This window comes from Megalobrama amblycephala, linkage group LG7, assembly GCF_018812025.1.
Source record: "Megalobrama amblycephala isolate DHTTF-2021 linkage group LG7, ASM1881202v1, whole genome shotgun sequence".
Classification (NCBI taxonomy): domain Eukaryota; kingdom Metazoa; phylum Chordata; class Actinopteri; order Cypriniformes; family Xenocyprididae; genus Megalobrama; species Megalobrama amblycephala.
In genome coordinates this window covers 55,739,765-55,765,485 of record NC_063050.1, presented here as the reverse complement: position 1 = coordinate 55,765,485, position 25,721 = coordinate 55,739,765, and the positions used below count along the sequence as shown (strand labels likewise).

At 37.7% G+C, this 25,721-nt stretch overlaps 1 protein-coding gene across 1 annotated transcript; it reads right to left on the bottom strand.

The window, feature by feature from the left end:
* Positions 1 to 6,565: 6,565 nt before the first annotated feature.
* On the bottom strand, positions 6,566 to 24,959 carry LOC125272962. The gene is made up of 6 exons (XM_048198176.1): positions 24,888 to 24,959; positions 12,574 to 12,897; positions 11,775 to 12,059; positions 9,333 to 9,581; positions 7,997 to 8,103; positions 6,566 to 7,779 (listed from the first exon to the last, which is right to left on the bottom strand). The coding sequence occupies exons 1-5, from the start codon at positions 24,931 to 24,933 to the stop codon at positions 8,009 to 8,011; spliced, it is 999 nt and encodes a 332-aa protein (XP_048054133.1). The 5' UTR covers positions 24,934 to 24,959; the 3' UTR covers positions 6,566 to 7,779; positions 7,997 to 8,008.
* Between the last annotated feature and the right edge of the window lie 762 nt (positions 24,960 to 25,721).

The window sequence follows — 25,721 nt, the reverse complement described above, 5'->3', positions numbered from 1 at the left end:
TTAGCACATTGGTAACATGTTTTAACATGTTGCTAGCATGTTATTTAGCACATTGGTAACATGTTTTAAAATGTTGCTAGCATGTTTCTAGCATTATTTAGCACATTGGTAACATGTTTTAACATGTTGCTAGCATGTTATTTAGCACATTGGTAACATGTTTTAACATGTTGCTAGCATGTTCCTAGCATTATTTAGCACATTGGTAACATGTTTTAACATGATTTAGCATATTGTTAGCATGATTTAATGTTTCTACCATGACATAACACATTGCTAATGTTTTAGCACATTAGTATGTTTCTAGCATGATTAGCATAATGTTAACCTGAATTAGCATAATTTAGTGTTACAAGCATGTTTTAACATGTTGCTGTTAGCATGGTTTAGTATGTTACTACCATGTTTCCAGCATGTTTTAGCACGTTTTAACATGTTTCTAACATGATCAGCACATTGATATTGTAGCATGATTTAATACGGTGTAGCATGTTTCAACATGTTGCTACCATGATGTAACCTCTAACATGTTTTTAACATGACTGACACATTGTTAACATGTTGCTAACATGATTTACTATGTATTTACTATTCTCTAGTATGTTTCTACCACGATGCAGCATTGCTAACATGTTTTAACACACGGCTAGTATGTTTCTACCCTGATGTAACTGCTAACATGTTTCTAACATGGTGAACACATTGCTAACATGTTTTAGCATGATTTAGTATGTTTATAGCATGTTTCCAGCATGTTTCAGAATGTTTTAACATGTTTTAGCATGATTTCACAGTAATGCGTCTTCTCTGAACAGCTCTGATCGTTTCGTCTTGTTGGTCTTTGGAAACAGCGTCTCAGCAGAACTTAAATGTAGTTTTTACAAAAAAGTAACTTCTCACTTTAACCACATATCCTGTGCTGGAGCAGAAAACATCCTGTTTCTCTCTGGGTCAGAGCCAAATGATTAATGAAGATCAAAGGCAAATGAGATTCACGAGAAAATTAGCGGTTCTTGTGAATCTAAATATAAACGGAGGGCAGATGATGATGTTCATCAATCCTCACCCGTAGTCGACCTTCATGTGCTGCCCGTTGAAGAAGAACACTGTTGAGGGAATGAAGCTGATGTCGAAGTATCTGGTATAAACCGGCGCCGTGTCCACATCCACCAGATAAACACTCGCCATGTTACTCAGATCATGAGCCGTCTTTGACAGCTGTCAATCAACACAAACACCACTGTGTTTACTGTAATACTCTACATGAGAGGAGGCGCTACACATAAAAGGCTAACTTCGCATCATTTTCATGATTTTACCTTTAATTAAATTGAAACATTGAATGTATTGAAATACACACAGACTATATATATATGTATATATACATAAAATAATTAAATATATATGTGCTTATTTTAATTAAGCATTTAAAAGCTATTAAATATGCAATAATGCAAATAGAAATAGTGATATAGGCTATATATATATATATATATATATATATATATATAGGATGGAGCATATTGTGATAAAAGTTCATTATTTTCATAATGTAATGATAAAATTAAACTTTCATATATTTTAGATTCATTGCACACCAACTGAAATATTTCAGGTCTTTTATTGTTTAATACTGATGATTTTGGCATACAGCTCATGAAAACCCAAAATCTCAAAAAATTAGCATATTTCATCCGACCAATAAAAGAAAAGTGTTTTTAATACAAAAAAAAGTCAACCTTCAAATAATTATGTTCAGTTATGCACTCAATACTTGGTCGGGAATCCTTTTGCAGAAATGACTGCTTCAATGCGGCGTGGCATGGAGGCGATCAGCCTGTGGCACTGCTGAGGTGTTATGGAGGCCCAGGATGCTTCGATAGCGGCCTTAAGCTCATCCAGAGTGTTGGGTCTTGCGTCTCTCAACTTTCTCTTCACAATATCCCACAGATTCTCTATGGGGTTCAGGTCAGGAGAGTTGGCAGGCCAATTGAGCACAGTAATACCATGGTCAGTAAACCATTTACCAGTGGTTTTGGCACTGTGAGCAGGTGCCAGGTCGTGCTGAAAAACGAAATCTTCATCTCCATAAAGCTTTTCAGCAGATGGAAGCATGAAGTGCTCCAAAATCTCCTGATAGCTAGCTGCATTGACCCTGCCCTTGATAAAACACAGTGGACCAACACCAGCAGCTGACATGGCACCCCAGACCATCACTGACTGTGGGTACTTGACACTGGACTTCAGGCATTTTGGCATTTCCTTCTCCCCAGTCTTCCTCCAGACTCTGGCACCTTGATTTCCGAATGACATGCAAAACTGAGCAACAGTCCAGTGCTGCTTCTCTGTAGCCCAGGTCAGGCGCTTCTGCCGCTGTTTCTGGTTCAAAAGTGGCTTGACCTGGGGAATGCGGCACCTGTAGCCCATTTCCTGCACACGCCTGTGCACGGTGGCTCTGGATGTTTCTACTCCAGACTCAGTCCACTGCTTCCGCAGGTCCCCAAGGTCAGGAATCGGTCCTTCTCCACAATCTTCCTCAGGGTCCGGTCACCTCTTCTCGTTGTGCAGCGTTTTTTGCCACACTTTTTCCTTCCACAGACTTCCCACTGAGGTGCCTTGATACAACACTCTGGGAACAGCCTATTCTTTCAGAAATTTCTTTCTGTGTCTTACCCTCTCGCTTGAGGGTGTCAATGATGGCCTTCTGGTCGGCAGTCTTACCCATGATTGTTTTTGAGTAATGAACCAGGCTGGGAGTTTTTAAAAGCCTCAGGAATCTTTTGCAGGTGTTTAGAGTTAATTAGTTGATTCAGATGATTAGGTTAATAGCTCTTTTAGAGAACCTTTTCATGATATGCTAATTTTTTGAGATAGGAATTTTGGGTTTTCATGAGCTGTATGCCAAAATCATCAGTATTAAAACAATAAAAGACCTGAAATATTTCAGTTGGTTTGCAATGAATCTAAAATATATGAAAGTTTAATTTTTATCATTACATTATGGAAAATAATGAACTTTTATCACAATATGCAAATTTTTTGAGAAGGACCTGTATATATATATATAGGATGCTGCACTGCCTTTGATTGCCACCAGAGGGCACTCCACCCCGTACTACCCCTGCATCCCAACATGTTTACTATGCACCCTATCTGCCCTAAATAGTATTGAATATCTCCTTAATCATTTCTCTCTTCTGTCTATCCCTCCCACCATTTATATTTAAAGAGCCCACACTCTTAAACTCCTCGTAGAAAAAAAGACAGATAAAAAAAATAAATGCCAGATGTGCAACATGATAAAGGTTGACATCACTTTTCTTTTTGTTTGACTTGTTTTATTTCCTAGTTTTATTTGACTTGGAAATCTTTTTCAGTGCTGTGACATGTTTTCTCAAATTATACCATTTTCTGTTCGTCCAACAAATCAAAACTAACCATCTTTTGCAATTTTAAAAACCCTCTCCATCGGACTCGTACTGTTCCGTCTCTTCCACATCACTTTCCGCTTGATTTCTCGATTTTGACAAAGCAATCAACAGGTACACTTTCACCCATGGTTTTACTTTCACCAGTTTTTCCCCTTGTATTTTAACATATTTTGAAACCATCACAACATCAACAGAAGCTTACTGTTCCAAAAACCCATCAACTACTTCACCATCTCTATTCTTCTCAGCATTTTCATTAACTGCACAATGCATTTGTTCTCACTGAATAGTAAACCTGCTGCTAGGAACTTCAGTAACTTCTGGCCTTTCTGCATCATGCATTTGTTTATTGTGACGCTCTGTAATTTCAATATGTCCTCTATGCCCCACATCCCCACATTCAATACATTTCATGCTTCTTAAATTGGCATAAACAGTATAATATCCTCCTCTGTGTTTTACCTTAAAGGAAACATCCAAAGTCTCCTGTAGGGGTCCTTGGTTTTGTGTTCCTCCTTGTAATGGGACCATTTCACTGATTTAGAACTTTGAATCTCGTTCATCAAAATTAATTAATCTTTTTTCGAGTTTTTTTCGTTCATTTCAGCATAATATAATTAAATTGTTACATGTTAATAGCCATATGACCCAACACATCTACTTATGTGACTTTGATCATACACCGATCAGGCATAACATTATGTTCATCTTCCTAATACTGTGTTGGTCCCCTTTTGCTGCCAAAACAGCCCTGACCCGTCGAGGCATGGACTCCTCTAGACCCCTGAAGGTGTGCTGTGGTATCTGCACCAAGATATTAGCAGCAGATCCTTTAAGTCCTGTAAGTTGTGAGGTGGATCCTCCATGGATCGGACTTGTTTGTTCAGCACATCCCACAGATGCTCGATTGGATTGAGATCTGGGGAATTTGGAGGCCAAGTCAACACCTCAAACTCGTTGTTGTGCTCCTCAAACCATTCCTGAAGCATTTTTGCTTTGTATCAGGAGCATTATCCTGCTGAAAGAGGCCACAGCCACCAGGAAATACTGTTTCCATGAAAGGCTGTACATGGTCTGAACAATGCTTAGGTAGGTGGTACGTGTCAAAGTAACGTCCACATGGATGGCAGGACACAAGGTTTCCCAGCTACAGTTATGCAGTCTGTAACAGTGTCATGAGAAATCGATTCCCCCTCCCAAGAAATTGTGTCTCCTTTAGGTCCCAGGCGGTAATGCCTGTTTAAAAGTTGCTATCATTGACTAATTATAACCTATTTCACTAATGTATGATGTCTATTACATTAAGTGCACAAACAACATGCTTGAAATATAAGCATTAATGTCTATGTATTGCATAATAAAACAAACTGGAAACACAACCATGCCTAACGATGATTTTTCTTTAAGGATAAGAATTGTTACAACATACTATAAATATTTACATGAGTAGTTTTTGTGCATGTTCAGTTTGTATTTATTCCCAGTTCATAAGTACTTCAACTGACCATTCTATAATAATCTTCATTTATTTTAATATATGCCTAAGCTTGCCTATTTTTTCCCCAGAAATGTATCATTTATTCAAATTGTGTAAAATGACATGTGAAAGACATTTATATACATAGACTAATTATTTTCATTGTTTTTATGGGTCGTCTGGTACACAAAGACATCTTTTTCCACCTTTTGATCACAAGATGTTGTGTGTTTTGAAAAGCTTCGAGTAATGAATCTTTTTACCATACAGTTGACAATATGAATGGTTACTTCCTGGTTTTCATTACCTGAAAATTTTTGCATTCACTCAGAAAACTTTTGTGTTCATTTCAAGTGAACGAAAGTTTTTCAGGTGAATGCAAAATATTTTGTGGACGAAAGTAAAGTTTTTCAGGGAACGCAAAACATTTGGAAGAGATCCTACTGATAGACATGTTAACAACATCTTTCTTTCATCTAATCTTTCTTTACACTTTAAGCAATTTCAGTGACTTACAATCCACTCTGACACAATATAATACTCTTAGTTTTGTCCAGTTTTAGCCATTTGTTTATTATGTATTTGCACACAGATCCACATGAGCACACACTCACAGAACAGAAATTACACTGCAGCTTTAAGATCAGTCACAATTTAAATAATACTTAAAATTATTACACTAAGAAGAAACAACAAACATTACTTATTAGGGGTGTGACGAGACCAGTATCTCACGAGACGAGACAAGACTCGAGATTGAGTTCACGAGACGAGACAAGATGGCGAAATACACGACTAGAAAAAATATTCTGCAGGTGTATTTGAAATGTTTTAACTAATCATTTTGTAATGAATGTCATTCAGTTCTACTTTCTGAGACTGAATTATCATATGCAGTAAAAGACAACAATACTCAAGTAATGTAAAAGGTTTTGCCACAAACTCAACTGACTGACTTCCCTCCTGTATGATTTCAGTCTCTTCAGATCTTACTGTACATGAATTATGAGTTTCTACAGCTTTTGACCTCCTAACTGAACAGAAATAAAAACAGTATAAATAAAAATGTTAACACTTTACAATAAGGTCTCATTTATTAACATTAATGTATTAACCAACATCAACTAACAATGAGCAATATATTTGCTACAGTATTTATTAATCTTTGTTAGTTGATAAAAATAGTCATTCATTGTTAGTTCATGATAGTTCACAGTGCATTAACTAATGTTAACAAATGAAACCTTATTGTTTGTACTAGTAAATAATAAGAAGAGAAAACTGTTATTCATTTTTATGGTAACACTTTACAATAAGTGCAACCATAATCACACTCTCTCAATATTCAAAGTGCAAATAAGACCAGCTTTTTCTTTGATACAGAGCTAAGAGATGGTTACAACTACACTGCCCAGCCTAAAATAGCTTTCATATTGAGAGATATCTGTATTCATCAGGGAGCCGCTTTCAAAATGCGGGGTATTGAAATCACGTTTGAATGCGCGCTCGCGTTTACTTTCACTTTTAAACGGTCGCGCGTACTCTGTAAATATGGAGCGGCGGCGACCGTTATCCAACTGAATTAAATGTTTTTTTTTATTTAAATACAAAGCAAAACGACAGTGGAGGCATAATGTAAACGTAGCGGTGGCATATTCTTTCCTAATCATCCTAACACTCTGTCATGGCAACATCACGAGACTACTTTTCGCCTCGACGAGAAATCTCGTCACGGTTTAGTCTCGCGAGATCTCGTGCCACGAGATCTCGTCACACCCCTATTACTTATGATATATGAGCTTTACAAATACCTGTGAAGAAAATGTTCCTTTTGTTTAAATAGTCAAGCATGAGGCAAAAAATACTGAAGTGTGATTCATGTCAAAAACAGCTTATATATATAACTAATGCCATTAAGTGAACTGCTTGAGCTCACACTCATGAACACATAATGTACAAGAGACTGAATGTGATTCGATGCACTGATATACTCACAGTGAAGTAAAAAAGACTGGGAGACCATTTTCCTGGTGAAGCTACAAACTTTTCAGCTCACGACCCTCAAAATAATGATGCCAGAGACTTGCGACCCGCACTATCCTCGCAGGTGGTTAAAGTATACACATGTTGTGCACAAAGGCACACGCACTAACGCTGATTAAAGCATTTACAGATTAAAGCGTTCACACTGCACATGCATGCGGTCCGGCAGTGTGTCTGCAGCAGTGCAGCGATCCTTTCCGCGCCGTCTACTTTTGCTGTGCTGCACAGTGTGGGTAACATAATATATAAATCTAAAGTGTTATTTCATATAAATATAAAGTAATGAAATGAATAAAATGTATAAATGTAGTGTGTTTAAATGTGAAATCTATGAAATACACTAAGTATATACAAAGAGAATCGCAATGCTGACTTCAATGCCATCCTGCTTCAATGACTACTGTCCAGTCGCACTTACTCCTATCCTCATGAAGTGCTTTGAACGACATGCACCACATCAAGTCTGTCCATCAAATATGCTATTTCTAATCATTTATTTATTTGTTTATTTGTTGTATATTTCTGGAAATCCTCTTGCAACCCCTTCCTTGCTGTCTTGCGACCCCCACTTTGGGAACCACTGCTATAGGCAACCTAGTTAAGTTGGGGAAGGTCTCATTTTTTAAGCTTCATTACAAGATGTTCACATATTGGCAATAAAGAAGCGATTAAAACAAGAAAATTGTTGCATATAGCCCCATACTGATCAGTATGCCTTACAAAGCCTGTGTTTACATTGTCACAGATTATGATTATGTTCTGTTGGAGGTGATTCTCATCATTATTCATCCTGATCCTGAGTTTGATTCACTTTATCTTGTCTGAAACCTGTGACAAAAACACAGAAAGATTCACAGTAAAAACACCTGGTTAAAAATGAAAATAATGTTGATAATAATGCCCGTTCAAATAAATCCGTGACAAAATAACTAAAAATGCTGTATTATGCTGCCAGGCCAGTAGTTTGTTGTTGACGTCACTGTTTTCACAAATTTGTGTTTATGATAAGGGAATCGTTTTCAAACACTTGTAGTGTAATACTCACATGTTTGGTTGCTTATACTTCTTGCAGTAACAAAACAGCTACAGCCCAAACCAGCAGACCAAAACTGACCCCACATATGCCTGATACAGCAGCTGAGGAACCTGAATCTGAAATGATAAAGACAGACACTAATGTGAATGAGTCTTTAATCAGTCATTTCAGAAAACCTATAGCATTAACTTCCCTAGTGAAACTGTCCTACATTTGCAAATAATAGTGAGCTGATTCAAAGAGACAATCATAAATGGCAACATTAAAAACGTTAAAGCTCTTCTGTGACAGATCCTGTTTTCACTGCATTATTTAAAACCTGTTTCTCTTCTTATAATGAACATACACTTGAAACACAAATCTATGTTTCTATGTGAAACAATGCTTCGGAGTGTCTATATACATTAAGTGCAAATAGCGTCCCTTGTTGGCAAACACTATTTACACTAACTCCGCCCACCACTGTCTGGTTGGGCCACTCAACACACAGAATTCAGCATCTTCAGTGGCGCAGCAGTAGCGAGTAACGCTGCATTCACACGGGGCGTTGGCATCAGCACTTGACGGAGGGCGTGTCTGAAGCCTGTGCTGATGCAACCATTATAGTGATAACAGCCAATCACGTTACTTTCCGGTGTTGCATGAATGCAATTTGGCTGATAAAAGAAAAAGTGACATTGAGTTCACTGGAGTTTCTAGTATTGCATGATCCTTTAATTTATTCATCATTTAATAATTTTTGACTTTTCAGTCTGAGTTAAATCTCTTTTTTGGCTCATTTTATCTGTTTAAAATACCTGCCTAATAATTATGCACACCTGAGTATACATTTCCAGCCTTCATGAACAATTAAATATCACTTATAAATGATTAAATGCAAAATTAATAGTAGTTATTAAGATTGATGTGGTTTGGAATTGGCAAGATGTGCCTGGAAAAAAAATCTGATCGGAAAATCAAGACGCATGACATGGCCAAACACATAAAATATTTTACCTTTTTGGTAAAAATATTCTTTTTTTTTTTTTTTTTTTTTTTTTTTTATCTGAAAATTATTTATAGAATTTAATTTTACATTTTACAAATTATTATTATCATCTCCCTTGAAGTTCCCTCAGAAACCACAGTTTAGAAGAGACCAAAATATAAAGACCAAAATATAAAGATAATATTTGTCTTAATAGAGATATTTGTATTTTTGATTAAATTTGACATTTGTTTAACAACAGAGAAACAACTGTAAATCAGCCAAAACAATTGATCAGATCTTGTCCAGTATCTTCTGTCACATTCAGTGTAAATTTGAGTCAATACCATAACATTATCAAAGGTTTGAGCAACTCACCGCTAATATTAATACTGAATTTTCTGTGCACGGTCACATTGGAGGTGTTGATCTCCACTTCCAAATCTCCAGACTGATCTCCTCTGATGTTTCTGATGGTGATTTCTCCAGTCTCCTTATTCAGGTTAATGTTACTCCGGCTCGCACTGGTGCCGTTTAAGCGTGCAGTGAGGATCTGAGTAACACCAGTGCGTAGAGTGATAGTATCTCCCTCCATCACTGACACTGACTTCAGTCCATCTGTCTCAACTACAAACATATAAAAACAATCAGAAACAGAGAGATTATAATTATAATTCTTTAAGTAAAGTACAAAAAAAAAAAACAGCCAAAACCCTAAAAACATGTGCCTCAAATTCTAATTTAAGTGTGAAAAGGTAATTAACAATTTTCTAAGAAAAAAAAAAAAAAAAAAATCTTTGTCTAAATTTCAAAAGAGATTGTCTGCAGAATAAATCTCTGCCTCCGATTATATAAAGAAAAATCTTAAATCTACTTTGAATACAAATATTTCATGTTTTTTGGAGTTATAGAGCAACAAGTTCATCCTGCACATACATTTACAAACTAATTCCATCATGTCATAAAAAATATTTCATTTTATTTCTAAGCAATTTTTTGTTGTTGTTTTTTGAAACTTTAAAATACATCACATTATGGAAGTAATAGACTGAATGAGTTTTATTTCACTTTCACATTTCTGAACCCTCCAGCAACTGTCAAGGGTAAAACATTTATAATACAATAAAATATTAAAATACTTTTGTTTTAATTGTTCACAAAGAGAAAAAAAAAAAATTATAAATGAAAGATGCTAAGAGATGTGTAGTTACAGCAATCTCCAGCAGGGGCTATAAGTGACCCATGTTAACCAGCCAGACCTTCAGCCCTTCAGTCGGAGAAGATACCCTGGGTTAAAAACAACCCAAGTTGGGTTGAAAATGCACAAACCCAGCAGTTGGGTTAAATATTTGTTCAACCTGGGTAGTTTTATTAAACTCAACTATTGTTTAAAATTGTTTAAAACTGTATTGCTTGTTTAAAATAAACCCAAAGAATGTTGGAAATGAACATTTATTAATATATTTAATGAATAATAATTTAACAATAAACCTTTTTTTATATTGCTTAAATGTTCACCTTTTGATTATTATAGTTGTATCTAGTAATTATGTGTCTGATTTTTAATTTCCATTCATTTTATGCCAGATATATGGTCATTTTTATAAAGGTTGAAAGTTCAAAAGGATCTTTTGACAGAAATGCAATATAAAATACATAACTATGTTTTCAGTGGGGTATAAAGATCTTACATTATGAACCGTTATGTTTTTTATTACCTTAGAATGAGTCATTTCTATCTTCACACACCGCAGGTCTCTTTACATCGAAGTCGCCATTTTTGTGCTGGCATGTTTCTATAGCAGCCCTAAATGGACAAACTGCTCTACAGAGTGTGTTTTGTCACTATGCTGTTGTTGTTCTTCTTCTTCGTTGGTGTTTTTTGAGGCATCTTGCATCATCATTATGTTGAATATGAACAGAGTAGTAGTAGTCGTCTGTTTTATTAGAAGCAGAGGCCGTTCTTTGTTAGAAGTAAGAAGAAACCTCATTGCTTGACTGGCTACTCTCTGCTCTTTCAGACGACGACATGTCGACCCGACAGCCACCGCAGCTTCTCCGAAAGGGAGGGGTGAGCACCGTTAGTTGCAATTCGCAACCTCACCACTACATGCCGCTAAAATTTACACACTGCTTCTTTAAAGGGTTAGTTCACCCAAAAATGAAAATTTTGTCATTTATTACTTTCCCTCATGTCGTTTCACACCCGTAAGACCTTCGTTAATCTTCAGAACACAAATTAAGATATTTTTGATGAAATCCAATGGCTCAGTGAGGCCTGCATAGCCAGCAATGACATTTCCTCTCTCAAGATCCATTAATGTACTAAAACATATTTAAATCAGTTCATGTGAGTACAGTGGTTCAATATTAATATTATAAAGCGACGAGAATATTTTTGGTGCGCCAAAAAACCAAAATAACGACTTATATAGTGATGGCCGATTTCAAAACACTGCTTCAGGAAGATTCGGAGCGTTATGAATCTTTTGTGTTGAATCATGATTCGGATCGCGTGTCAAACCGCCAAACTGCTGAAATCACGTGACTTTGACGCTCCGAGCCGCTGATTCGACACAAGATTCATAACGCTCCGAAGCTTCCTGAAGCAGTGTTTTGAAATCGGCCATCAAGTGTTTATTAACATACACTGTTTTTTTTACCTCTTTACCAGTTGCTACTTTTAACCATTCAGATTAAATAAAAATAAATAAATAAATAGTAATAAATAATTATTGTGTATTATTGTTATTATTCAAGTTCACCTTGACATACAGTTAATCTACATAATAACATCAATAATCACATTCAGTCACTCACCGTGGACAGCAACATTAAATCTGGTCTTGTATTTGATGTCGCTGCTCGTGATGCTGCTGCTCTCTAGTCGATAAAGTCCAGAGTCTTTGATGTTAATGTTTGTGATGGTCAGAGATCCAGTTTCGCCTGTCTTAAATCTTTCATCATTAATGCTTTTGTAAACATTTTCATCTTTAGGCTTCACCTTCCAGTTCAGCTCCTCATCTTTCTGTACTTCATTATCATTAATGTTTAGAGTGACCGAATCTCCTTCCATCACAGACACTTGAACACTGCCAACCTCAGCTGGAAAACAAACAGACACCATTTCCAAACAGAGATTATAATGTTATTACTCATTTAAACATTTAGACTTTTAAATGTATGTATTTAACCTGACTTTTTCTGAAATGGCGTCTATAAGAGATATGAGTATAACAGATATTTTTCACGGTGAGGAAAAAAGGTACAGTTCTCGGGGCAGTACTGAGGTACAAAAGCTAAAAGGTAGTAATATGAATGACTGAATGTTGTTCTCAGGACAAGAGTTTAATATAAATGTCAGGTCCTGTATTGGATATGAATTGCTTTAAAGGTTTTGATAATTCACAACCAAACTTAATTCTGAATTACTCCTGGCAAAAGTTTTTTATTACTATAAATATTTCATTTACAAATATTTCATTTGTCTCTGAACAATGCACTGATTTTAAACCTCTTTATGAGTTGCCAATCATTCAGTTTACAGAAGGGCTGTTGTGTATTACTGTGATTATTCCAACGCATCTTTCACACATAATGATCACATGGAGTTACTCACAGTGTACAGTAAGACTGAATGTCTTTTTCTTGACCCGACTGCGGCTGCTTATCTGTAGTTCATAAACTCCAGAGTCTGCGGTGTTGATGTTCTTGATAGTCAGAGATCCAGTCGTCTTATCCATCTGCAGTCTCCCACTGAATCTCTCGTCATCTGTGATTATTGAGACCATCTTGGTTTCTCTATCGAACTCTGCTATGATTTCACCTTGAATCCTCCATGACAGCTCATCAGCTCTCTGTACTTCAGCCTCATCTGTCTCTAGAATTACATCTTCTCCTACATTTGCTGATACTGCTTTCACTTCATCAGCACCAAACACACCTGTAGACAAATCAGAAAATGTTGTTATAAAAAAAACCAAATATTTAACTTGTTTATTTTCAGTTTAAACACAGTACTGGTTCAAATTTATTAAGCAAAATGCCAGAAAAAAATTGAAATTATTTTTCAGAATCCCACAATGCAGTGCAGAATATGGAGCAGATGCTACTATAAATTACAAATCTGTTGTGTTCTTTCAGACGAACACAATCAGAGTTCCCTTTCAAAAGCTACACTCAAGCTGCGCTTTATCAGCGCTGTGAACGTCTCTAGTCATGACCAGCAGTGAATATGTGTAAAACAACATCAATGAAATGGACTTATAATTATAGCTTGCGTGACGTCATTGGAATGCGTTGTAGGCGAGGCTATAATACTGTGAACCATACTGTGAACCAGCTCTGCTCAAACTCTTTTTTTTTTCTTCATTACTTTCTTAGGAGTTAGATTTGATTAGATTTGTGCAGAACTTTCTCTCCCTTTGTTCCTTTTCAACTCTTTTTGACAAGTGAAAAGTGAACACACATACTCTGGGCAGTCATTCATGCAGTGAAACACAAGCAGACCCCAAAACATTTATAATATAAATGTGTTTTGTACCCGTGACGTCGGCCCGCTTGACTATCGTGGGTGCAAAGGCACGCATTTATAAGATGCTGCCTCAGATCAGACAGACACTCGCATGCTATCTCTCCCCTGGGAGCGCATCATCAGAGGCGTTTCACAGCGAGTCAGGCTGCGCTGTACACAATGGCTGTGTTACAGGCATATCAGACTGATCTATGAAAGATTTAAGCACAGCTTTTCTGCATTTAATTCTGAGGAATTAAATAACATCTATATATAATTATAACAATTATATATTATATGTATATATAAGCATAATAAATAGGAGAAAACCTTATTTTTCGTGTGCCTTTGTGCCCTCAATGTCAACTTATTCAACTATCGTGGGTGCAGGGGTGTGTGATTATACCAACTGCTCTATACAGTGTTGCAGGTGGACCAGGCTGACCTGCTGAAGAAAGGCTCAAAAGCAGACTGTGGCGAGTTGCGCTTTCCCGCGTAAAACTGGAGACCAGCTTGTCACGCTCAGCAGCCTCATAATATCTAACACCCGCCCCTTCTCAATATCTCCACATAAACCTTCCTTCCCCGCCACCTCTGGTGATTCGAGGGGCAGCGGTTTTCTGTGAAATGTTAGGTGTTGTGTTGACTCCTGTTTGTGTGAAATCCTGTAAGTACGCGGAACATCTAACATCCCCTCAAAGGGAAGTATCAAAATTAGTGCCCATTTCAGAGAGCCTGGCAGGGTGGAAACTACTGCCAGGGATTTCTGCGTGGGTTCTAAAGACAGTAGAAAAAGGATACAGAATCCAATTTATTCATCGTTCTCCACCTTTCAACGGCGTGGTCTCCATTACCGTGAAGCCGGGGCAAGCGGCTTCTTAGTTCTTACTTCTTAGTTCCTAAAAGGATGGTGGGTTGCATCCAATCTTAGATCTTCGAGGCTTAACCCTCTGGAGTCTGAGGCTGATTTGGGGCCTGGAGAAGTTTTGACATGCCCTGATATTTGTGCTTTTTTCAGTTGTTCATAAACATATTAATGACAAAAGTGTCATTACACTGTATTCAGCACAAACTAGGCTACAATAATATGTGAGGAACATGTATGTACATGTTTGTGTTTTTGAAGGAATAATGTTTATGCGTGGTTACTGAAAAAACAAAAAACTTAAGTCACTGAAATAAGGCCAAAATAAGTATATTAAATCTGTGTTCACAAGACTTTTGGGTATTGGAGGTTGTAAACTACAGTTTTTGCTTCAAAATTATGTAAAAATTATGCTGCCTACTCCTTCATATAAAACAATATATTGATTTAGTTTTTGTAAGACACTTTTTGCCAAGAAACACAGTATGCATGGAGGCGTGAATCACCACTGAATAATGGGCCATTCTCACCTGAGAAGACAAAAGAATTGGATAGTAATGAGCTGAAATGACTTGCATATTAATGAGGCCTTTCAGTCAGGTAGGCTGTGAAAAAAACCTTCTGTGATGTCTCAAGCTCATCATGATATATGAAACATACAGAAAAATATTATTACAATATAAAGTAATGATTTTATATTATACTTTAAAATATAATGTATTTCTGTGATGCAAAGAGTCTGAATATAGGCTTTTAGTTTAAAAGCATGCACATTTGGAGAAATATTGGATTCTCATATGCTTATGTCAATTTTCTATACAGAGAAGTTATATTTATTTAATATTCATTGTCATTACTATGAGCGCTGGTGTTTTCAATTCATCCTTGAAGTCGGAGGGCGCTCTCTGTGCATTTTTAGTCCACAAATTCATCTAAAAGAAGAAGAGGCTATTCCATGAATGGAGTTTCCAATACATACTGCAGCCGGAGGGCGCTAAAGAAACAAAAACTCATCTAAAATTCATCTATAGAAGAAAAGAAAACAGGAACTAACTGCATGTCTTCTAGAGCTCCCTAACCATGACTTTTACATCCAGATAAACACTTTTCAAGACAATAAATACACGATTGAGACGATGAATGCATGTATTGCCTCTGAATTTGCGTCTGAATAGCGCTGGCTCCGTGGGCGTGGCCGCATTAGCAGATAATGAGCTGAATCACGGACTTCTGACATGGCTCTCTTTTCATACAGATTACATAAACACAGAAGGTTTGTTTTCGATTTGACTTACATGATTTAAAACCTGACATCTTAACGTTTTTTTAGACATAAGTTTAACTTTTCTGTGATTAGTATTCACTAAGTTACAGTTCATTTTCTGAGAACTATCAGATTGGACTTCGTTCAGAGGGAGATGAGAGATCACGCATCATGTTAGTTTTCTTTATTTTACAAAAAGCACAACATTGTGTTTTTACTCTGAGTGTATACAAATAAAAGAAGATATTCTATAGTTTCAATTGATATATTACTTATGTCTCTATGACAAAAAATGACGGAGTATTTTAAGTCTGTTTTGCTGCAATGTGAAAAAAACCCTGCAAAACGCGCCGGCGCGTTTTCAGACCTCAGAGTGTTAAACCGTTCAAGATGTTAACCATAAAGATGATCATGTTGCAAATCCAACATCACGATTGGTTCTTCACGATCGATCTCAAGGATGCATATTTTCATAGAGATGTTGCCACAACACAGGAAGTTCCTGAGGTTCACTTTCGGGGGGAAAGCTTACCAATATCAGGTTCTTCCATTCGGTCTAGCCCTATCACCCTGCACATACACAAAATGCATGGATGCAGCAGTGGCTCCGTTACGACTCCAGGGCATTCACATTTTGAATTACATAGACGACCGGCTAATACTAGCAGAGTCACAAGAGATGGCGTTACAACACAGAGATGTCATACTAGCTCGTCTAGTTTCTCTAGAGTTGAGACTAAATGAGAAGAAAATTGTTCTCTGTCCTACCCAGAGAATTCCTAGTGATTCCTGTGGGCCTCTTGCATATGAGACCGTTTCAGTTGTGGCTCGGAGCCAGGAGATTTTGTCCCAGCAATTCCCCATGGCAAATAAGGGCAAGGGCACACACTGAGTGCTTCGTGCCCTTTCTAAAATCCATGTTATGGTAAGGGTTACGCGCTGCAGCTTCGTTCCCTTTCTATGTGGTTCAGACCCCGGTTCTTCACATTGGGTCCCACTCAATATGCGTTGATGTTGCAACATGCTAACAACAGACGCTTCCCGTACGGGCTGGGGAGCGGCCTTAGGTGGCCGTCCAGTCCAAAGGGATATGGTGAGGTCATCATCTCGATTGGCACATCAATTGCCTGGAATTGATGGCTGTATTTCTGGCCCTGAAGTACTTCATGAAACAGAGATGGACCTCTTTGCCCCCCAACAGGCAGCGCAATGTCCAGTCTACTTCTTTCGGAGTCACCCAGCTCTCCCTGGGTCTGGATGTGATGCGCATTCATGGCCCAGAATGCACCTGTATGCGTTTCCTCTGGTTTCTGTGCTCCCAGGAGTTCTAGCCTAAGTTTGCCAACAAGGCACTTGCCTCTTACTGATACCGCCACGTTGGCTGAATGGAATATGGTTCTCGGGGATAATAGCTCTCCTTGACGGCTCGCCATGGGCGATACCGTAGAGGTGGGACCTTCTGTCTCAGGTGCAGTGAACAATATTTCATCCCCGGCCGGGTATGTAAAACCTTCATGTTTGGCCCCTGAGGGGAACCAACTGAGGGACACAGGGCTTTCACCTGATATTATTGAGACCATTTTAAATGCTAGGGCTCCCTCCACTAGATCAAGTTATGCCAACATCTTTGGAAGATGGTGTACTGCACACAATGCAGATCTGCCAGATTGCTACAGTTCCGGATTTTCTGCAGGGGAAATTATCAACAGGCACATGCCCCGCCACTCCCAGGGTTTATGTGGCCGTTCTTTCGGCTTGCCACACTCTGATTGACGGGGTGCCTTTGGGCAAGCATGTCCTGCTCTCTCGCTTTGTTCAAGGAGCTAGGCGGCTGAGGCCCCTTCTAGAGCCAGTTTCTCTTCATGGGACCTAAAAATAGTCCTGGAGGGCTTGGTTGAGACCCCCTTTGAACCGTTAGAGTCAGTTTCTGACAAGCTCGACGTGACCATGTTAGCAGTCAAAGGAGCTATCTATCTATCTTAGATACGATCTAAAATATTAATGAAGATAAGTTTAGAAAGTTCTAAAGGTTTACTGTCAATCTACGGTGTTTCTTTAAGATATAGATGCTCCAACACCAGTAGTGTTGGGTGTGCAAATAACAACATGGAAAATCAAATGGGACTTCATACTTTATACAGACTTTATAATGAAATAGAGATCGCGAGATGAATCCAATCTGTGGCACTTGGGTAAAATTGCAAAACAAAAAAACAGAACTTTTTGTCCATGAAATATTGATATATTGTCCATTGTCTGCATCACATTTCTTCTGAATGATCTGCTCTCTGTCATCGTTCTTCAAGAAATAATGCAATCTAAGCAGCGTTTATGTTGTAAAACTGTATACGATCGTATCTAACAAACAAATGAGCCTGTGTCCAAAGTATAATTTTTCAAAATAGTGCAGCGGTTTTAGTTATAATATCCAAGCAGTGCTATCGGATTTTGATATCCTCCCGCCATTGTCATTGTAGTAAATCTCACAATCAAAACTTTCAGCCAATGCCACGATCCAACAACGTGTGTTCTGTCTCTTCCGCATGCATGTACATCTACACAGACACACATCAGTCTCGAATATTATGCAGCAAGCCATATTTTATAATTGTATAAAATAATCGAGAAAAAAGCACAAATACGGCTGAGATGCCAAATTCAGCGGCAGCTGAGGTAACATGACGGCTCACAGACAGCAGCGCAATCCACCTGTCACTCAAGTGACCACGCCCTTAATTATGCAGAACTTTAAGGCTTAATATAATTTAAACGGATGAGTTATAAAAAAATACACCCCCCTCAGAGTTGTCATGAAGGGCAAAATTAGCAGTATAGACCAAAAGCACAATTTGAACCAACTTGTAAACATGTTTTTTTCTGCTGTAAACTTGGCCAATTTAACAATTTATCAGAATTTGGATTACCTTTCACAACCATTATAAAGCTTGGAGGACTAAGGTTATATTTAAACATACCTCTGATTGTGTTTGTCTGAAAGAAGTTAGTCACACACACCTAGGATGGCTTGAGGGTGAGTAAATCATGGGATAATTTTCATTTTTTGGTGAACTATCCCTTTAAACATTTCAAAACTTGTAGTCTGTAAAGGGAAAAAAATGTTTGCTGCTTGTTCAAATTATTAAAATGAGCTAAAGCAACACAATTGACATACATTCTGTTTAATGTCAAATGTTAAATGTAACATTGATGTTTACTTAATTCATGTGTGTTGGGACTACATGAATGATGTTTTTTTTATGCATTAACAGAAACTGGTGGTGGGTTATTACTTCCCAGCATGTCATAGTGCTAGAACAGAAGATTTTTTATGGGTTGTATTGACCATTTAAAGGTATTACAACAGGTAAAAAGGATTAAATGAGCTATAGTTTGTCAAATATAACAGTCATGAATGAAATCAAGTCATTTTGATGCAGAAAAAAACAGTTTCCTCAATAAACAGAGGCTGTAATCACTTTTCGGCAACTGCATTTAATTGGTTGTATTGGCCATTTAAAGGTATTTCACCTGGTAAAATGGACTGGATTGTTTGGCACAAAGCAAGTAAAACAGGCTTCTGTTATAATCACGTAAAAATCAAGCTCGATTAAGCAATAAACGGCAAATTAATTAAATTAATAATTTTGATTAATCCGTAACAGAAAAAGTTTCTTTGCTATTAGCATGGACATATTACCATGGACACAGAGTTATATGTATTTGCAGGTTATGGTCGTTTGATCATGATAAAATCAGCTGTAGACGTGTAGAAACAGAGGCGATACCCTTTAAACATGCTGTGCGCGCTCCCGCGGACAGCAGACAGTTTTTGGCAGACGATCAGTTTTCGGCACGACACCTGTATTATGATCACATGCATATTATGTGGTAAAGAGCATGAAAAGAACAATGACCAGCTTTTGGTAAGAAATGTTAAAAAAAAAAATCACTTTGCAGTTTTGAAAAAAGACATTGTGAAATTTCAAATTGACTGTGGAGCAAGTTGTAATGTAATTCCTATTATTCTGCTGAGCCCAGATATAAAACTGGAGAATACAAAGACTGTGCTAGTAATGTACAACCAAAACAAAGTGAGACCACTAGGAAAGTGCAAAGTGAAAGTAAGAAACCCGAGAAACTGTAAACTGTACAGGCTGCAATTTTAGATGGTGGTGGATAACAACTGTACTGTCCCCATAATAGGACAGAGAGCAAGTGAAGCGATGAAGCTCATTAAAGTGCACAATTGTTGTATGTTCTGTTGTAGTGGGTGCCGAAAAGAGGGAGCACATCCGGGGTAACGACATGTAAAATGTGTGTAGGGCTCACAAGTTTATTAAAGGAAGAGTCAAGTTAGTCTCAGATGTCTGTCTGTATTTTATAGAAAAGACACATAAAACACAATCTTGTGCAAAAAACATTATATAACACTTAAAGGTGCTAAAGAGGATCTTTTCGTCGACTGAGAATCCAAAGACTGTTATTGAGTTTTTGAAATGAGCACATGCGTAAGAACAGCCCCCCTCCTTCACAGCTCATTTCGAGGGAACGCCTCCCAAAACTCGTGCACGAGAGTGTTTATCACCGGCATTCGCTGTGTCGTGTTAGTGGATTCATTATGTCGGACTCACCGCAGGTAACTCATAATCTGCAGTTGTTACTCCTGACAAAAACATTGCATGCAGCGCCTGTGTGGAGTGTGGAAAGTTACTGGAGCGCGCAGCCGCGCTCGTCTCTCACAAGTCACGGCAGTGATTGACAAGCCAGATTGCCAATCGTTTACACGATGATCGCGTAAACGATTGGCTGATGTTTTTAAGGCCCTACCTCGTGCACAGATGATTTATATTAATATTATTACTTTCAGTGCACCTAATAAATAGTCTTTTATCACTTAGTAAAGACAGTTTCAAGTAATATTGCAAAAATGTATAAAACAAAACATCCTCTTTAGCACCTTTAATTTTAACATTTACTCTCCCTTTCGAGGGTCATGGGCAAAGCATGCTGGGAAACAGAAATCCCAGCCCAGTTTCAGTTAAACTTAAGTTAGTCTAAATTAAAAAAGAAATGAGTTCATACAACTGAAAGCAATGAAACAGTGCAGTTTACTTAAAATATATACATTTTGTAGACTTGAAAGAAAAAAGTTCTAAAAAAAAAACCCTCATAACAGTTCATTTAAATTAACTAATTTGTTTAATTTAAGTTGGTCCTACTCAAACCAGTTAAGTATTTTGAGTATTAGGGTTTACAGTGCCCCTAAAAAGAAATGTCTAAATGTAAGAAATGTTGTTATTCTAAAATTTGTTCCGATTCCGAAACCATATCGGTGAGTACTGCAGTCAGTATCCTGAATCACCATGGTACACCTATAATAAGTGTTTATTTTCGGACTATTTTAGTCCAGCGGGTCGCCGCCACTGTGGAGTAGCACAGGACCTGGGTGACTCGTCCATAGTCATAAACGGAGAGAAGTAGCGCCGGTTACAATGTTCTTCCGCAAGACGCATGCAGTTCTGTCAAAGACTATAGAATAACACAAGTCGTGTCACTCGTATTGTTTTGAATGGGAGAAAGTGAAACGCGCAATATGGCGGAATAAGTCCCGCCTTCTAAATAAGAGCCAATCGCCGACTGGTAAAGTCATCGCGTCAATTCAGCGGCCGTTAGAATCACCGGTTTCTATAGAAACAGTCAGACGCGCGCCTCCGAAGAGACGCGCATTTAGGTCTGCGCATGCGCATTAGCTTGATCCAGCCTGAAAAATACAGTTTTTTTGTCATGATTCGAGCGTTTAGAAACTAAATTTATGAGACAGTTGTTGTTAGATTTCATTGGTGATTTCAAATATGAAATTTAATCGTAACGTTGGAGAATTTGATGTTTCCCCATTCAAAGAGATTGCATGATGCCCAGGATGCCCGAGAGGCGTTTCAAAGATGGCCGCAGAGTGAAATGACTTGTCTTAAAGGGACTTGGTTCTGTTTATTAACTGCTAGAGCATGAAACAAAAACAGCGGCGCGACAAATAAACTGCGTGCCTGTGTAGTGCGTACGTGTGTCTCTGTTATTAAAGCTTATCGTTAATTTGATACTCATTTTAACAATCGGGAGTCATGTAAACATGACCTCACGTGCGTCTTTTCTGGTCAGTCGTCATGGAAACATGAAGCCCTGGCGTTTGGACCAGAGTGAAAACAAATGACATATCACTGTATACCACCAGTATGTGTGAAAACACTCACTGTGGCTTTTTAAATGAATTGTTATTCATTCCTAGATTTATATCTGTTATTTTTCAGCTGTGGCTGACTATCACACTAGACAATAGGGTAGAGTGGGGGAAAATGCCCCCCTTAAGGAAAATGTGACATTACAGTGAAACAAAACATAAATGTGACTAGAATTGCCATCCCGGTTTTGAGTGACTATGGCAGGAGTTATTCACCAAATATTAAAACTGCTCAGCCTTCATAATTAATTAGTATTTTGACTGAAAATATTTTTGTACAAAGGGGGCGTTTTGCCCCAGCGGTGGGGTAAAACGCCCCCCAAGGTGGGGTAAAATGCCCCCTTTTCTTTACCAAACAGTTTGCTTCATAGATCAACAGCAAAATGAACAGACTAGTTTTTAATCTCTAAAAGTAAAAGGCAAGTAATGTATCAACATGTATAGGCCTATATATTTAATATTTTTAATATTTGAGGAATATCCAACATATCCAAATTTTTAACATTTGATAATTGATGTATTTGTTCACCACTATCACCAAGACAAACCCTAAAAAATATTAAACTTATAAATTTGTGTATTTATGTAGTAAAATATATCCAATAAATGCATTAAAAGCCACCCAATTTCATTGGGTCACCTAACCACCTTCCATCAGTGAGCCAACTGTGCTATCAAGCTAGCCTAATGCTCACTTGGGGTAATTTTTATTTATTGATTTTTTTTAATTTTGTTTAAATATTTTGATTTTACCACCTAGTTATACTGCATTAAGTGTAAAACAAAGGATTTGATAGACAGAAATATGTTATTATAGTAATTATGATAGAGAGAAACTATGGCCTCTGGGGGGCGTTTTACCCCACAAGCTACGACTTTTTAAAAAAATGTTTAATTTTTAAAATATAATTATATTCCTTATAAATAACATATCCTCTCAAACTACAGACTTCACTATTCATCTATCATACATCACTGTGATATCCTGCAGAACAATATTCTCTTAAACACTTGTTTACTAATATCTGAAAATTATAGCGCTTGCCATGTAATCCTCTTCTCTTCAAATACGTCACTGGTGTCAGCTTCTCCAAGGAGATTTGTTTATCCCCGTTGTCAAACGTAGTGCATAGCAACAGTGAAAATGTATATTGACTACCTCTAGTGCTTATTTTGAGAAAAACAGGTGGGGGGCGTTTTACCCCACTCTACCCTAAAATAAATTTTTATGTTTTCTTTTGCTGTATGCAACCAGATATGTTAGAGATGGCCATTTGTAAATAATAAACAGAAGATGAATTACATTTTGTTGTCCAAGTACCTGTTCAATGACAATAAAGTTGAATCTAATCTAACCAATCTGATGATTGTTGATACAAAAGGAGGCACATGGAGTTAACGGTCAGAAAAACCAGCTGAGTGAAGAAGGTTTTGTGTTTGTTACAGGGGGCTGTCTGTTAACTCTCACAATTAAGCTGGTGTTCTGAAAAGGTCTCAAAAAAAAAAGGGAAAAAAAATCTGGATTTTGGAGTTAGTTGAATCAATTTTAAAATGATAAAGTTACTTTTCAATAGACATATTTTTTGTTTTTGTGTGAAAAGAGGGTGGGTGGTGGCAGTGGGGCTCATTGGGTGCTCAGCACCCCTAAAGCTCTGACCCTAGAATTGCCCCTGACTGACAGTGTGATTTACCACAACCTCCATGCCCGTAGGCAGGGGGGGTTCGGGTGGTTCGAACGAACCCCCCCTCACTGCCAAAGGTCCAGAATTTAAGTCGTTATTTTTTTTTTTTTATGTGATTATTGTCATCATTGTTTTAATCAATGCTTGTGACAAATATTCTGGGTTGCTGTCAATAATATGATACATTATTGTAGCTGGACGTGTGTGTGTGTGTGTGTGTGCCGCGCGTGCAGTTCAGAGAGAGTTCTCGCCAGGGGCGGCACTAGGGGAGGGCTAAGGGGGCTGGAGCCCCGAATTTTCCCAAAAGCCCCGAATCTTTCAGGTTTGAGGTTTCTTAACAGTGCTCTCAAAATATAATTTTTCTAAACATATCTCTGTTAAAATATGTTAAGCAGTTCAATACCGCTTTTCTACAGTATCCAACCATACACCGGCAGCGCTTTCTCTCTCTCCTCTCCGACAGCGAGTTCACGCACACTGCAGTTGTACAGAGCCACGCCTCCTGTCACTCACTCAGAGCAGCGGCAGGCCTCGAGACTCTCTTTCGGTCCGGTGGAAGGGTTTTTGTTATATAACAAAATTACAACTTTAGCACATTTATCAGCTATACATTCAATGTTTCCCATTAATGACCCTCTGCTGCCGCCACCGTTTCATAATGAACTGAAAATGTAAAACATACTACGTTTGCCAACGAGCTAAAATCGAAACCGTGATATGGCTTTGTGCTTTTATAAAACAGCAAAAGACAGCGATTAAGTATATATACAGTCTGTCTGTGCTGCGTGTTTTAAAGAGAAGTGGGCACATTTGTGCACGCGATCAGCTGGTGATCAAAATAAAAGCTCAAGGATATATCTTTTAAAAAGAAATGAGTACAAAAGTATTGTAAAAAAGATGTTTGAACCCTTTATAATGTCCAGGTACAAGTCAATGCTGTTTCTTTGTTCAATTTGCACACTGTACATGGGTTGAAGCTCTTAATTTTGAGTTTCCAGAGTGCACCAGATTGATGCATTTAAGCTTAAAATGTACAAAATTTTCTTCCAGGGGGCCATGCCCCCGGACCCCCCTAGAGGAGGTACATCCAACAAAGTTTTTCAAATTACAGTGTCAAATAATGTACATTTGTAAAGCTGTTAATAGAAAATTAAAATGTCTTTGGACAAATTTGGGCTAAGTTCTGAATGTTTACAATGTCTGGCTCCGCCCCTGGTTCTCGCAATAGCTACACTTTTCAAAACAAATGGTGAAGAAGCTAAACGCTCACACTTGTCAAACGAACCGGGCTTTAAAGGGTTAAACGCGCTCGGGCACTGTTCAGAGCACCTAGTGTGACGTACACCGTGACTAGATAAACAGAATGTGACTCACCTTCCACCAAAAATACCACAAAGGAAAGGAAATAAAAATGACTCATACTGGTTTCGTTTCCGAGAAGGCAGACTAGGGAACGTCGCAAATGACGTCACTGCCATTACGCGATAGGCGAGGTCTCTGCGGAACAAAAAGGGGCGGTTCCCAACTTTGGGGTGTTGTCACACGGGAATAGGTGTTTTTCAACCTCTTTACCTGATTTGCTCAAATCGAGTGGGATATTTCCGGAAAAACAACAAGAGATATGTATTGTATATGAATGTAAGTGTATTGTTTAAGTTGTTTAACGTTTCTTTTGTGTGAATATGCTTGCTAGCTCGTTGTTAAAAGCTCCAAGCAATCTTCCACTCACTTCTAGCGATAACTATTATTAGCTAACATTCGCTTTTCTATTTGATGTATCTGTTAGTCACTTGGTTTGTTTTAGTTTTGCCATTAGGTTGTGGCTACAGTGTCTGTGGTCAATAAAATGATTATAAAGTTTAAAGTCTTCAGAGTCATCATTTCAGGTTATCACATTTTTTTTTTTTAAGTTTACACAAGGTCAGTAAGTAGTCTTATTAATGCATATAAAGCTTATACTTACACAATATACGCTGAGGCAGTCATGTGTTTCTGTGTGGTTGATAGCCTATAAAAAACAAACACTTAATATTAAAGTTAATTATATCACAAGCACTGTCTAGCCTACGTATTCTCTCTGCTTGTCTGTTGATATAGTGCAGTGGTTATGTCATTTTAATATTATATATAATAGCCTACTATATAGCTTTTATGACGAAGGTTTACAGGCACGTGAAATTTGGCATGCGAGAGATTAAATAAAATAGG

Excerpts from the sequence above, each read along its gene's own strand:
- LOC125272962 (XM_048198176.1), bottom strand. The coding sequence starts at position 24,933 with ATGAGTCATTTTTATTTCCTTTCCTTTGTGGTATTTTTGGTGGAAG. Across the intron at positions 12,060-12,573 it reads ATTCAGTCTTACTGTACACT|CTGAGGTTGGCAGTGTTCAA; the intron begins GTGAGTAACTCC and ends TTTGTTTTCCAG. Across the intron at positions 9,582-11,774 it reads ATTTAATGTTGCTGTCCACG|TTGAGACAGATGGACTGAAG; the intron begins GTGAGTGACTGA and ends ATATGTTTGTAG.